Genomic DNA, 13,482 nt, shown 5'->3' with positions numbered 1-13,482 from the left:
CACTAGAGGAACGTGCATATTAATAAAACATCTCTTAGTGAGGGTCAATTTTTCCTAACCCATTCATATATACTTCTCAGGTTTCCTGTGTGACCAGTGGGACACACTAATAAGATGACTCTATGAGTTTTTTCCTCTGGAGAAGTATCACCACAGAAGGGTTCACAAACTCCACCCTGAATTGTTTACAGGGATATTGTAACCAGTTGAACTACTCAGGAGTGTATGTGGCCATTATTCAGTTGGATCTATCAGCAGGAAACAAAATGTATAGCCTTGCTAGACATAACTTCTAGAGGAATCATTATTGGGTTTCCAGAATTCTTGGTTCAATACTGATGAGAATAAGAATTATTTAGCAATAAGGAGGAGACCTTTTAAAAAAAAAAAAAGTGCTAGGCAATTTCAGGTTTTCATCTTAAGATTATCCTTTTTATTATAAAGTATTTATTTTAAAATCTTTTCTTTCAAGACACTTTAAAGCAAAGAAATGAACATTAGGGTAAATAATACTGGTTTCTTCATTCTTTGTATAAAGAATATGTATGATACAATAACAGATCACCATCACTGCTGTCATTTCTACAGAATTATAGCAGGGCCATCATGTAGCTGTTGAAGATGGTATAATTGCCTCTCCTGGCTTCTGTGATACTACTTTCCTCCTGTCCCATCTTGGGACTTCTTGTTGCCACCTTAATTAAGATCCTTGGTGGCAATGGTGCTAATGGGTCTAATGAGTACAGTGTAGTACACATACCCAACAGTTGCTTAGTACATTCAGGAGCTACCTGCTTTGCCTATGGTGATAGACCATGCATTGCTGAATCTATATTTTACTTGGAAAATACGGGTCTTACATCACACCACCCCCCAGCCTCTCCAATGGTACAATCTATTCTGCGGTTGGTCATTAGAATTCCACGGAAAGAGAAGTCATGATTCCCGCCACCCCCCCCCCCCCGCTTAATTACTGAGATACTTAATGATAAAAGTGCCCCAAAGAAGAGTTACCTTGGAGGAATATTTTCTTGGTTTGCTTATTCTCAGAATTGTATTTTTAAGAAAAAGGCTGACTGTCCTCCCCCACCCCCACCAAGCCTAAATCCAAGCAGATCCTGAATGGACCAGCCATTAAGCATATTTTCAGTGTTTTCACAGTATTTTCTGTGTTGATTGTTGACAACACAGATAACTTAAAGAAACTTAATGAATTGATTGCCTATATTAAAGTTTCATGGGAAATGAATTTGTAATGCTTGTAATTAATCTTTCTTACTATTTACTAGTAAGCAAAAAATGGTGAGGCTTCAGTTACCATTTGTGCATTTGAACCCAGTGTTTGGGTCATTTTTGGAATTTCTCTTGCAGAAATTTTTGGGGTGTTTTTGTTGCAGTAGGTACACACAGAACTCTGAAGCTGGCAGCCCATGAGCTACGCCTAACCAGTAGTTGTAGTTAGTTTGTTACAGTTATTTCAGAGGTTTTTTTAATTAGCTGTCGTCATTTAAAAATCAAGAGTTTCCATGTAAAAGGTATGATTTTTTTTTTCTTTCCTTAAAAATTGGAATATCTAGCAAAACAGACCTCTGCATGGCGCCCACCCTTTTACTGGAGTGGAGCTGTAGGTGTCCCCTCTATATAGGTTAGGTGCGGTCTCCATTTTGCTAGGATTCAGGGACCCCTACTCTATAGTCACTTACTGCTTTTGGTGCTGAACAGAATGGGAATGAGGAGTGATTACTGAATGGGTACCAAGTTTTTTAGGGGTACTAAAAATATTCTAAAATAAAGATAATAGTTCTTGGTTGTATAGCTCCATAACTATACTAAAATTAAAGCCAGTAAACTGTGTACATTGCATGAGTGAAATTCATGCTGTGTGAATTACATCACCATAACACTGCTTTTAAAAAATCCCTTAAGACTCAGGGACCAGCTCTAATGGAGGAGGACCAAGAGCGAGTGAGGTATCATAGGAGGGCCCATCACCTTCCCCACAGATTGTTAGAAGAGGTGCCAACTGTGAATGGATAGCTGCTGGCGTAGACGCACAGAATTAGTCTTACTCCCTTAGTGCCTGGTAAATAAATGGCCAGGTGTACCCTACTTGTCTATATTTTTTTAAGAATAGAGAAATGGAGTTCAGAGTTGAGAATACAAGAATTGGTGTCAAGGGGAAAAAAAGAACTGTAGCAGATAAGGGCATCCTGACATCTAGTGGACAGCATATGTACAGTTGACAGAAAAAACGATATGACAGGAAGGGATGGGTTTTTTTTCTCTTTTTACTTAAGAAAAGTATTTTATAACCTGTTCTTTTTGGCAGGGGTCAGGGTGGGGGGTTAATTATCTCAAAATACTTTTTGGGAACCCAGAAGGTAGGTTTTGATGATGCGTGTCAAGTTGCCAAATGTACATGTTTAACTCCATTTTATTTTTTATTTCCCTTTTAGACTTAGGTTCTTAACATGCAAAAAGACTTTTATTTGGGCTCTTGAGATTATGTCTTCTCATTGAAAAATGGAAAGATTTGGAAATTTTTGGAGAAAATTACTCATGTTTTGATAGCTTTTAGCAGAAAAACAATGAAGTAGTGCTGTCAAGAGGGATGTTTCTGGGGAAGGGACTTAATACGGAAACTATACATTCATTCTTGACTTTTCTTTTTTAAATCAGGCTTTCTCCTGTTTCTCAGAGGATTTATCAATTATGCAAAGGTTCGGAAGATGCCAGAAACTTTCTCAAATCTCCCCAGGACCAGAGTTCTCTTTATTTATTAAAGGTATTTAAAAAAACAAAAGTTTATTTTAGTCCCAGAATAATCACATAATACATTGCAGATTGCTGTTCAGGTTCAGAGTAGAGTATACCCCCTGTAGTAGGAAATACAGAGAAGGTAAGGAAGCCACAGTCCTTGTCTTTTAGCAGTTTCTAGTTTAGTAAGGGGTGTTTTCATAAAAAGCTATTGAAAGGGCAAGTTAGAAAAACCCATAGGAGAAGACATCATCTCATATTCTGACGGTAGAGAAGAGGCCGGAGTCTTATTAGTCATCAGGGAGCTAGGATATTTGGCTGCAACTGTGGGGTTCTAGATCTTTGAGTCTTGAATCCTGAAGCCACTGCTTATTGTTGTACCAGTTCTGAAGGAAAATAGTGGGAAAGGAGCCTTTCAGGCCTAATCACCAAGCTTTAATTAGATCCCCTAAACCCCAGAGCTCCAGTGTGAAGAAACTCCTTTTGTCTAGTTTACTTACAAGCTCACCAAGGCTTCTATCTCTTAAAATTAGTCAGGGAGACTTTCCTGGTGCCCTTCCTTAGGTTCATACCCTGATATTACCACTCTGGTGGTAAGGAGGGTCAAATGCAAGGAAAGGAAGGGGAAAGGGCCTTTTCCTCTGCCTAGCTAGAACAGAAGGTCTAAGCCCTGATTTGAGGCACCTCTTTGATTTCTGTGTAGTTTTCCCCAGAGCTTGTTCCATCTTCCATCAGTAGCTACAAAAAAGAAGAGCTCTGGAATCTTGGGAAAGAGTAAACGAGAGAGAGATCTCTCTGGTACCAAGATACAGGACTTCTTGAACTTAGCTCATTGTTACTTAAGACTTTTGGGGATGAGTGGGTCGTGGAGGGGAGCCTTGTGTTACATCTAGGGACTAGGCTAGTTGAAGATCAGGCAAGACTTTTTTTATTTAAGATTTTATTTCAAAGTAATCTCTGCACCCAGTGTGGGGCTCGAACTCAAACCCCAAGATCAAGAGTCGCATGCTCTACTGAGCCAGCCAGCCGCCCCCTGAAGAGCAGGCAAGGTTTTGTAAAGGGTGTACTGGTTGAGATAACAAGTGGTAGGTAGAATTTCTACTAGTGAAAATTGTATAAGGTGGGGAAGATTTCAGAGTCACTTGAAGCAGAGTGAAGAATGTAAATAGAGGCAAGGAAGAATGGAGCTTGCTCAAGGGACAGCAGTTTGATGATAGCATAAAGGAATGTTGAAGGCCAGGGCAGGAAAAGGCAGGTTGAGACAGTGTTCTCAAATATCTAAGTATCTAAGTACTGAGTACTAAGCCCATTTGCAGTGGAACTATAGAATTCTTAACAGCCTTAAAATCCAGTGACATGTTGGCTCATGAAAAGCTAACCCTTCATGAACATTAATTTGTTCTGTATTTTCTGTAGGGTAGTCATAGTTTGCATAGGTAATCATATGCTAAGAGTGGAGTTCCCGGTTTTGAAGATTCATGGTAGTATCAGGATGTATGCTTCTAGGAAAGAAAGTAGCCACCGTATTTAATTTGCCAGGTGATGGGGGACAGCATTAAAATTTTGTAAGCAGCAGAGTAATATGAGAATTTCTTGAATATGATAAAAATTTTTTTCAAGCGTGGTATGATGATAACATTTTTCAGGTTTTCTGTATATCGCATATTACATTAAGCAGTTTATATGTATAATTAAGTATCCTTATGTAAGTAACAGACAGTTATAGGTAAGTTCAGATATTTGCATTGTAGCAGAGTATATTCATAAGGCATTTCTTACAAAAGTTAAAGCATACAAAGAACTTAAGCTTGTGTTGTTAAAGTAAGTTTCTTCAAGGGAGTGTGTACTTTTATTTGAAAGAAAATTGTAATCATCAAGATTATTGCGTGTTGTTGTTGTTGTTTTTGAGAAGGGGAATGTTTTATTGCATGTTTGAAGTGTGTGGCATATCCCGAATTTGAATTAGGACACAGGTGGACATTAACATTGTCAGCCTAGCTCCTAATGCTTTGGGTCTAGGACATCCTAACTTTAAGAGACTTATCAGATATTCTCTGCAGTTTTATGAAGTTACTGTTGTCATCTTTTTTCTTTCCTCTCCACATCTCATTATAATTAGTAATTATTTCTAAGCCTTAGGTTTAACTCGTAACCTACCAAAGATTCAAAAGTTTATTCTTTTGGGTTGCCATGGTTCTCCTTGTTACAAAGGGTGCCAAAATTACCTATAGATTTCTCCTAATCTTTTGGTGCCTGAAGTATCCTGAGGGACAGATTTCTCTCTCTCTCTTTTAATATTTTAAAATTATTTTTAAATCTCTACAAATTGGGGCTTGAACTTAAAACCCCAAGATCGACTCACATGCTCTACTGACTAAGCCAGCCAGGTGCTCCTTCTTTCTCTTTTTTAAAAATAATAGATTCCATTAGTCTAGTCAAGTGGTAGCTTTGAATTTCTGAATGGACTGAGATGACACCTCTGTCTATTCTCTTCATTCTTCAGTTAGAAGGAAGTTTCAGTATTTAGTAGGGGATTGCACACCTTCCTCATCTTGTTCCCCCCCCTTTTTTTTTTTTTAAAGATTTTACTTACTTATTTGACAGAGAGAGAACACCTGCACAGGCAGGCTCCCTACTAGGCTGGGAGCCCGATAACGGGGTTCAATCCCAGGACGCTGGGATCACGACCTGAGCTGAAGGCAGACTCTTAACCAACTGAGCCACCCAGGTGTCCCTTTCTCATCTTGTTTCTAATACACAACAAGTAACAGCTTGGTTAGGAAAAAGCCTGAACTTCTTGGTTTTCCTGTATTGTCGGAGACTGTATTGAGTGGCTTTTTTTTTTTTTGGACAGACAGAGATCACATGTAGGCAGAGAGAGAGAGAGAGAGAGAGGAGGAAGCAGGCTCCCTGCTGAGCAGAGACCCTGATGCGGTGTTGATCCCAGGACTCTGGGATCATGATGTGGGCCTAAGGCAGAGGCAAACCACTGAGCCACCCAGGCACCCTGAGGGGCTTCTGTTTCTAAAAATTGTTACTGTTCTGTTTGGATTTTTTAAAATTCTGAAATGTTTTCTAGGAGTATTCTAAATGTAAAGCAAAGTGTCTTTTTTGGTGGGTTATGATTTGAAGTAGGCAGCCCTTAGTACTAATGCTCCTGGAGCAGTGAAGAGACATGATAAGCCTGCAGTTCTCTGTATTTTGGAGTCAGAAGGCTTATTGTGCTTTAGGAGTTGTCAGAAACTTCAGGCATCCCCCAGTGTAGGGCATAGTAGGTTTCTTTTTCTGTCTGACTTTGCTATTCTAGTCGATTTAAAATCATTTCTGACATGCCCAGAGGATTCAGAGCTCTAAATTAGGGGTTTGGGGACTTACAGCAACATTTAGAATTCTAATGACTTCCTTACTAATTGTCAGTATCCCCAGAGTGAATAGGAAAAGCTGTAATATCCCATGGGACTGAATTTCCTTTGTCCATTGACAGGGATAAAAACTGTTCATCTAGATCCAAATGTAGAATGTTTGCAAACCATCTTGCGAAGAATGAAGATTTTATTTTCTTTCATCAAGACTTCTTACTTAATTTAATGTAGCTGTCGCTATTTGAAAGCTAGCTGTAGGTTTACCTTTTGCCGGAAAGACACAGGTAGGAACTTTTAAAATAGCTTTGCCATAACAGAAGAATAACTTAATTCCCATGTGGTCCTAAGATCTGGCATTTTACTGGAAAAAGGTATAAGAATAGGGACTTTTCTTTTCAGGTGACCTAAAATACAGTACATGCAAACAGACCTTTAAATGACCCCAGAAGCTCTCTTTCTAATCAGCTAAAGTAGTTGTTACAAAAGGCAAACACTAAAGCTCCTGTACTACTATCTCAGGGGCTGCTTTCAGGTTCCCTTTGGGGAGTGCATTTAAGCCTATAAAGGAAACCTGGTTTCCTACCCCACAGCAAGAAGAGCCAAAAGGAACTGTAGAGGTGGGGCCCGCAGCACTCAAAGGGTGTGACCTCAAGGAAGTGACGAACAAAATGCAAATGCTCCTGTAGTGTTTAAAAAGAAACACATCCCTTTCAGAAATCTCTTTATCTGAAATGGTCAAAATGCTTGGTGTTCATACTTCTTATTTACCAGCTACGTGGAAGATAAATGTATGTGGAGTACCACTTCCAGTGATGCTGCCAAGTAGTTGAGGGTTTAACTACAGTAGCTGGAACGTGGTAACGCAGTTAACTGTAGCCAGCACTACTCTGAAAGTACTTGCATGTATAGGCACAGTAGATTTTAAATTCTGTTATTTTAACCACCTGTGAAATAGGAAAGAAAGTTTTGGGGTTTGTTTGTTTTGCTTTGGAGAGAGAAAGCGCTCTTACCCTTTGGCCAAGGGGCAAGGGGAAAGAGAGGAGCAGACTCCCAGCTGAGCAGGGAGCCTGATGATGTGGGATTCAATCCCAGGAGCCTGGGATCATGACCTGAGCCCAAGGCAGAGTCAACTGACTGAGCCACCCAGGCGCCCTGAGGAAAGAAAGTTTTTTAAGCCCTGACATTAATGAGGTAGAGGCCTTCATAATTAAATGATTCCTATGACCTGGTAAAGCTGTCCCTATTAAACACCAGATACTTAAGTTTTTCCCCATATGATGTTAAGTGCTTTGATTTGTCTCATCATATAATCTTCCCCTCCTCTTAAGTAACTCTCTCAATTTACTAAAGGAAGCTTACCTCAAATTAAAGTTTGGTGTATTGGACTATGTTAAAAAGTGGCAAGGTATTAGAAATTTCAGTGGAATTTTAGCTTAAAAATTTCACATAACGTTCAGGAGGAAATACTTGTCTTCCTCTTGAAATTAAATGATCTGTAGGCTCCTGGTCCCTTTGGTTTCTGAAGTGATCTGATGTACAGTTTAGTAATAAAGCCCACAGTCCCTAAAACCCTTCTGTCCTCCAGTTGTGTGCCACCATTGTTTCTGTTACAACTTGTGAGTCAAGTCCATCTGAACAGGCCTCCGCCATCTGAACAGGCCTCTGGTTCTTAGCAGTGAGCACCTCTCTAGCGGTCGTTTTCCTCTGGAATCTGTACAGTGATTGATATCACCCGTTGCTAACCTGTCTAGGCACTCTTAATGGAATTGGAATGTTTGCTAGGTGGCGCTGACTTTGATAGAGCTATTAGAGCTAATTCACCTCTGTGGAAGCAGCCTGGTCTAAGGAAAGTGACCGGATAGCTATCTGGACTGTGTGTTCTTAAAGTCTAGTGTTGTGGTGAATAGGAACAATTACATCAGTTTTCAGCTATTAATGGAAACAGCCAAAACTGAAGTTACTTAAGTTTGTAGGAAGTCTAGCCTCCTGGCAGAAACCTCCCATTTGATGTCGGTCTGCAGATAAGTGTTTTTGCTTCTTGGTTTTTCGAGTTCCTTGTGTTCACATGTCTTTGTCCCTGCACATCTTGAGCTCTCTCAATCGAAACAGAAGTTGCTCTTATGTCAGTGGTACTGGTCTTCTTGAATATCGACTGAATTTGGGATCTGGGAGAATGTTAACAGTTTAAGAAAGTATATGTTGATTTCCTTTTTTATTGTAGCTCCTCTGCATTTTGTCAGCCTTTTAAAGATTGTTGCAGTTGTCTAAGCAGAAAAGATAGAAGAGGGCTGCTTGGAGCTTTTACAGGAATTTGGAAAGGTGGAGAAGTAAGCTAAGGGTCTACATAGTAACCCATCCAACTCTTCCTTGGTGCAGGGTACCACAAGGTATTTTCTCAAATATTTATTTGGTAGCATGTATCTCTTTAGTGGTTTTCTTTAGCATGACTATTGGGAGTTCCTTGTCCTTCCCCATTATTTCCATGAAATCCAAAACAATTAGACCCATACAGAAATTCCTCAAAATGTGGGATAAGAACTGGACTTTACAGTATATGGACATTATTTTAAGAGTGTTTATTTCATTCATATCCTTTTTTAAAAAATTAGTTTTATGGGGCATCTGGGTGGCTCAGTTGTTAAGCATTTGCCTTTGGCTCCAGTCATGATCCTGGGGTTCTGGCTCCCTGCTCAGCGGGAAGCCTGCTTCTCCCTCTCCCACTCCCCCTGCTTGTGTTCCCTCTCTCTCTGTGTCTCTCTGTCAAATAAATAAATAAATAAATCTTTAAAAAATTTTATCAACTTTTTTTCAGATATATGTGCCCCCAAATACATACTCTTTTCCTAATTGATTAAAAAGAAGGATCTGTGATACCTGTGAGTTTACAGTTGTTTTTAGCTTTGCCATGCCGCAAAGTACATAGTACAGCATGACATCATTGGCATCCTTATCAGAAATCTTTGTGTGAGATATGGCAGAACTGGCAGGGTAAACAGTAGTTTTAGGTGTATCAGGAAAATCACCTCTGCCCTTGGATTCTACTGTGTCCTGGCCTCCAAGTTACAGTCATTGCTGTGGCAGTTTGGTGCAGGGTGAAGGAAGTGGTATTTGCATTTCATTCTTTGGTGAGGAAGTTTGGAGAGAGAGATTCCTGGCCTCATGGGCTTTAGAGAAAGCGTTCACGTTCTTCCTTGTTCTAGAGTCCTTGGTAACTTTAAGAAATGAAAATTTAATGTTTATTGAATAGTATGATGTCAGTGTATAGTAATCTTAAAGCTATGTTAAAATGTACTTCTGGTGTCTCCAAACATCCTGCCTTCTTTTGTGACTACATCCTTCTCTTGGCCAAAATAACAAGCTAACTAGAGTTTCAATATTCAATATCCTTCTCTCGCAGATGTTTTCTGGCAAAGGCCTTCCTGCATTTATGAATTCTCTCTGAAGAAGCAAGAGAACACCTGCAGGAAGTGAATCAAGATGCAGAACACAGAGGAATAATCACCTGCTTTAAAAAAATAAAAGTACTGTTGAAAAAGATCATTTCTCTTTATTTGTTCCTAGGTGTAAAATTTTAATAGTTAATGCAAAATTCTGTAATCATTGAATCCTTAGTGGTTAATGTTTGAAAAATCTCTCGCAATCAAGTATGTGATGTATTAATAATGCCTTATCTATTGTTTGTAGTCATTTTAAATAGCATGAGCCTTGCCCCTGTAGTCAGTAGGGGGCAGTCTTGCTTTATTCATCCTCCATCTCAAAATGAACTTGGAATTAAGTATTTTAGTGTAAGATATGTATAATGCTGGCCATTTTAAAGGGGGTTTTCTCAAAAGTTATAACTTTTGTTTTGACTGCATTTCTGCACATAATCCATACTCGCTGTTAAAATTAATCTAGAAATTTATTCACTTGTACTGTGAAGACCTGGAAGCAAAATCATAGTGCAAAATACATTTAAGGTGTGGTCAAGAATATGTTCTTAATTGGTAAAAAAAAATAAGCATTAATTTTTTTATAGTCTGTATTCTAAATTTTGCAGTCCCTTATTGTTCTGTGTTATGAACCTAAAAAATTGTAAAGTTGTTGTCACTGTATAAAATAAAAAGGGCAAGGACAAATGCAGCTTATTTACTAAGATGGAATTCTTGACACTTTCTGTGTGATTAGAGTCCCTACCCCCCCTTTTTTCCTTTTTTTAGGTGGGGGGTGGGGGTATGGGGGGGGTTCTCCTGATGATTAGGCTAGGGACTGGGGTAGGGAGGAGAATAGGTACTTAGGAGCAAAGAAAGGATTATTTTGGAACTTTTGAGATGATCCCTAACATACTGTAGTACTACTTGCTTTTACAATGTGTTAGCAGAAACTGATGAGTTATAAACGTAGAATGATGTGCTTTCTGCCAAGTGGTAATTCACCTTGGTTTGCTATGTTAAAACTGTAAATACAACAGAACATTAATAAACGTCTCTTGTGTAGCAACTTTTGCTGTAGATTAGTGTTTAATTTCTTGGTTTGCATTTTTTCATTGCCAAGGCAATTTTTTTCTAATCTTTATTCATACAGATTCATGCAGAATCATTCACTAAATACAAAAATAATTTGGGGCCAGTTTTTTTTTCTTTTTTTCTTTTTTTTTCCCCCCCAGCACAGGAAGTTCCTTTCTCTTAGACACAATACGTTGCTGAAGATGTATTTGAAGATGATTCTGCAAAACCTAATGGACTAAATGGGGAGGAGTTTTAGCAATCTAAATCATTCCAGAATTCCCAGTTTTGCTTCATTTTTTAGACATAATCTTAGATAATTTATTTCCAATATTTTCTGCTTATTCCTCCTTGCCTTTGCTCTTTTTCTCATTCTAACACAGTTCACTGGTTTAAGTCCTATGAGTACCCAGCTGAGGTGAAAGATTACTCATTCCTCCTGATTTCTATTCTTGTCCCATTTGAGTTAAATTTAAAGACCATTGGTTCGTATCATGTCAGCCATTTGATTTTTTTCTTTAAACCTCCTCCACTTAAATAAAATATAAAGAACAAATGCAGCAAGATGGTCAGATAACTACACAAACCAGCACCAGTGAACTATGATAGCTACAAATGTTAGTTATCTGCTGCATGTGAGTATCTGGGATCAGCTTAGGAAGTCTCTATAGGGGTGTCAGTATGTAATGCACAGAAGGGTAGGTTGTTTGAAAGACGAATAGGAAAACTGAGGGCCTCCTGGAGGGACATTCCAATGATCATTCTAACTTATTTATTATAACTAGTAGTATATGTTCCAGTTCATATTTCAGGTTAGAATTTGCAGTTAGATAAGCAGGCAGTTTTAATGAAACCTGCTTTGGGTCTCTTTGGAGATTGTAAATTTTGAATCAGATTATGCCAACAATAGAATTTGGAAAATTTTAGAGCCTGTTGTGTTCTAAAGTTTCAGAATGAATGTATCTCTAACAGTCTGAATAAATTTGGACACATGCAACAGAGAGAACTATTTAAATTATCTTACAGGACAAAACAGAAGGGCCCTAAATCACATAAACTGAAACATTATAAACTCACTTTGGGTTTATTCTTTAGGTCTTTGTGCCTTATTTGGTTTTGTATATTCAGAGAACTGAGATACTTGGAATTCCTATTTCTACATATTTGGTGGTCCTTAAGACTTTCTCACATGTAAACCCAACAGGGTAACATGCTTTCAAAGTACTTAGAAGGGTGATTTCTCTTTTTGCTTTTAAATGTTCTACATACTAAAGTATTTTCAAACATGTAAAGTTGGTACCATTTGTTATTTAGAGTCCTTAACTATTAGGATGGGAATGTTTATACTGTACGTTTGCTTTTCAGTTTTCTCTCTCATTCTTTTCTGTTTCCCTTTGGTAGATTCATTATCAAGAATAATAGTTTATTTGTAAGGGTATACTGAGGAACCACTATTACTTGCCTGAAGTTAAGGAGTAAACTGGTCTTGATCCTGACCTAAGGGACAACTAGGGCTTACCCATGAGCACAGAGGTCCTCACACCTCTTACCTGTTCATTTGGAATGATACAAACTGTGTTTAAAGGATTCTGTGTAGCAATTTCTTTTTTCAGAAAATTAGATTGCTTTGTGTGAGAATCAAAGGTTATTAAAATGTACTTGTTAAAAAATTATGAGTGCCTATCTTTACTAATGGGATCAATTTTGTTTAGGGTTTTAAAGAAACAAGATTTTTAATGAAGTAAATGATAATATTTTAAATTGTTTTTGTTGCTTTCTTGTTAAGTGTAAATTATCTGACTTGGGCTGTGGCCTATCATGAGTCATTGGTAGCACATAGGAGATTTCTTTTGACCTTCAATATATTCTTAGAGTAGAATATATTCCACAGCTGTAAATGGTTTAGAGGAAGAAATAACCATTGATGGGGAGTTCCAGGGCCAGTAGAAGTGATAATTCAGTTCAAGTAGCTGCTGAGGCGGCAAGATACTGAGGTCAGAATCAAGAAAAATGTACCCCATGAATGGAATGTTACTTAGTTTTGGATCCAACCCTACCACCTCTTCTCTGTGTCTAACCTTGAAGAGTAATGTGGTAGATACCAGAGAAGCACTGGCCCTGATTCCATGAAATATCAGTGATCAAATTTTAACTTCAAACATGCCAAGACTAGACACATAACTGTACATTTATGTAAAGGATTTGGGAATATTTTGTGAACAGGGAGCTGTGGCCCTTGTGCCCTATGTGAATCATATCCTTGGTGAAATCTCAGAGATGACACAGGTAAATAGTGGTTAAGATGTAGTTTTTTTTTTTTTTTTTAAGATTTTATTTATTTATTTGGCAGACAGAGATCTCAAGTAGGCAGAGAGGCAGACAGAGAGAGAGAGAGAGAGGCTTCCTGCTGAGCAGAGAGCCCGACACGGGATCATGACCTGAGCCGAAGGCAGAGGCTTTAACCCACTGAGCCACTGGGTGCCCCAAGATGTAGTTTAATAATTTTCAGAATCTGCTGTTGTTTTTTGGCTGTTTGGATTTTTACCTTTTATACTTTAAGAGATGATGAGAGGTGTAACAAAATGCAGAGAAGCTTCTGTAGATGGTTTGTGCATTTTTTTCAAAAGATTTTATTTATTATTTATTTGACAGTGATCACAAGTAGGCAGAGAGGCAGGCAGAGAGAGGAAGGGAAGCAGGCTCCCTGCTGAGCAGAGAGCCCAATGCGGGGCTCGAACCCGGACCCTGAGATCATGACCCGAGCTAAAGGCAGAGGCTTAACCCACTGAGCCACCCAGGTGCCCCAGTTTGTGCATTTTTTAAGTCTTGTTTTGTGTATTTTTAATGCCTAAATATTATTTGTAGTCTGATATTAAAAT

General features: G+C 38.5%; 1 protein-coding gene across 2 annotated transcripts in view; it reads left to right on the top strand.

Annotated features, from left to right (window-relative positions):
• NDFIP1 (Nedd4 family interacting protein 1) overlaps positions 1-10,598 on the top strand; it is a 76,787-nt gene extending 66,189 nt beyond the window's left edge. For both annotated transcript variants that reach the window (XM_045075351.1, XM_045075352.1), the window contains exons 7-8: positions 2,680-2,785; positions 9,517-10,598. In XM_045075351.1, the coding sequence (XP_044931286.1) occupies positions 2,680-2,783 (104 nt within the window). In that variant the 3' untranslated portion in view covers positions 2,784-2,785; positions 9,517-10,598. The remainder of the gene's footprint in view (positions 1-2,679; positions 2,786-9,516) is intronic.
• Positions 10,599-13,482: the final 2,884 nt, after the last annotated feature.

The sequence above is a fragment of the Mustela putorius genome, unplaced genomic scaffold, assembly GCF_011764305.1.
Source record: "Mustela putorius furo isolate JIRA1106 unplaced genomic scaffold, ASM1176430v1.1 tig00000145_pilon_pilon_pilon, whole genome shotgun sequence".
NCBI lineage: Eukaryota > Metazoa > Chordata > Mammalia > Carnivora > Mustelidae > Mustela > Mustela putorius.
The sequence above is the reverse complement of the archived record's forward strand: the minus strand, read 5'-3'. Positions and strand labels throughout refer to the sequence as shown.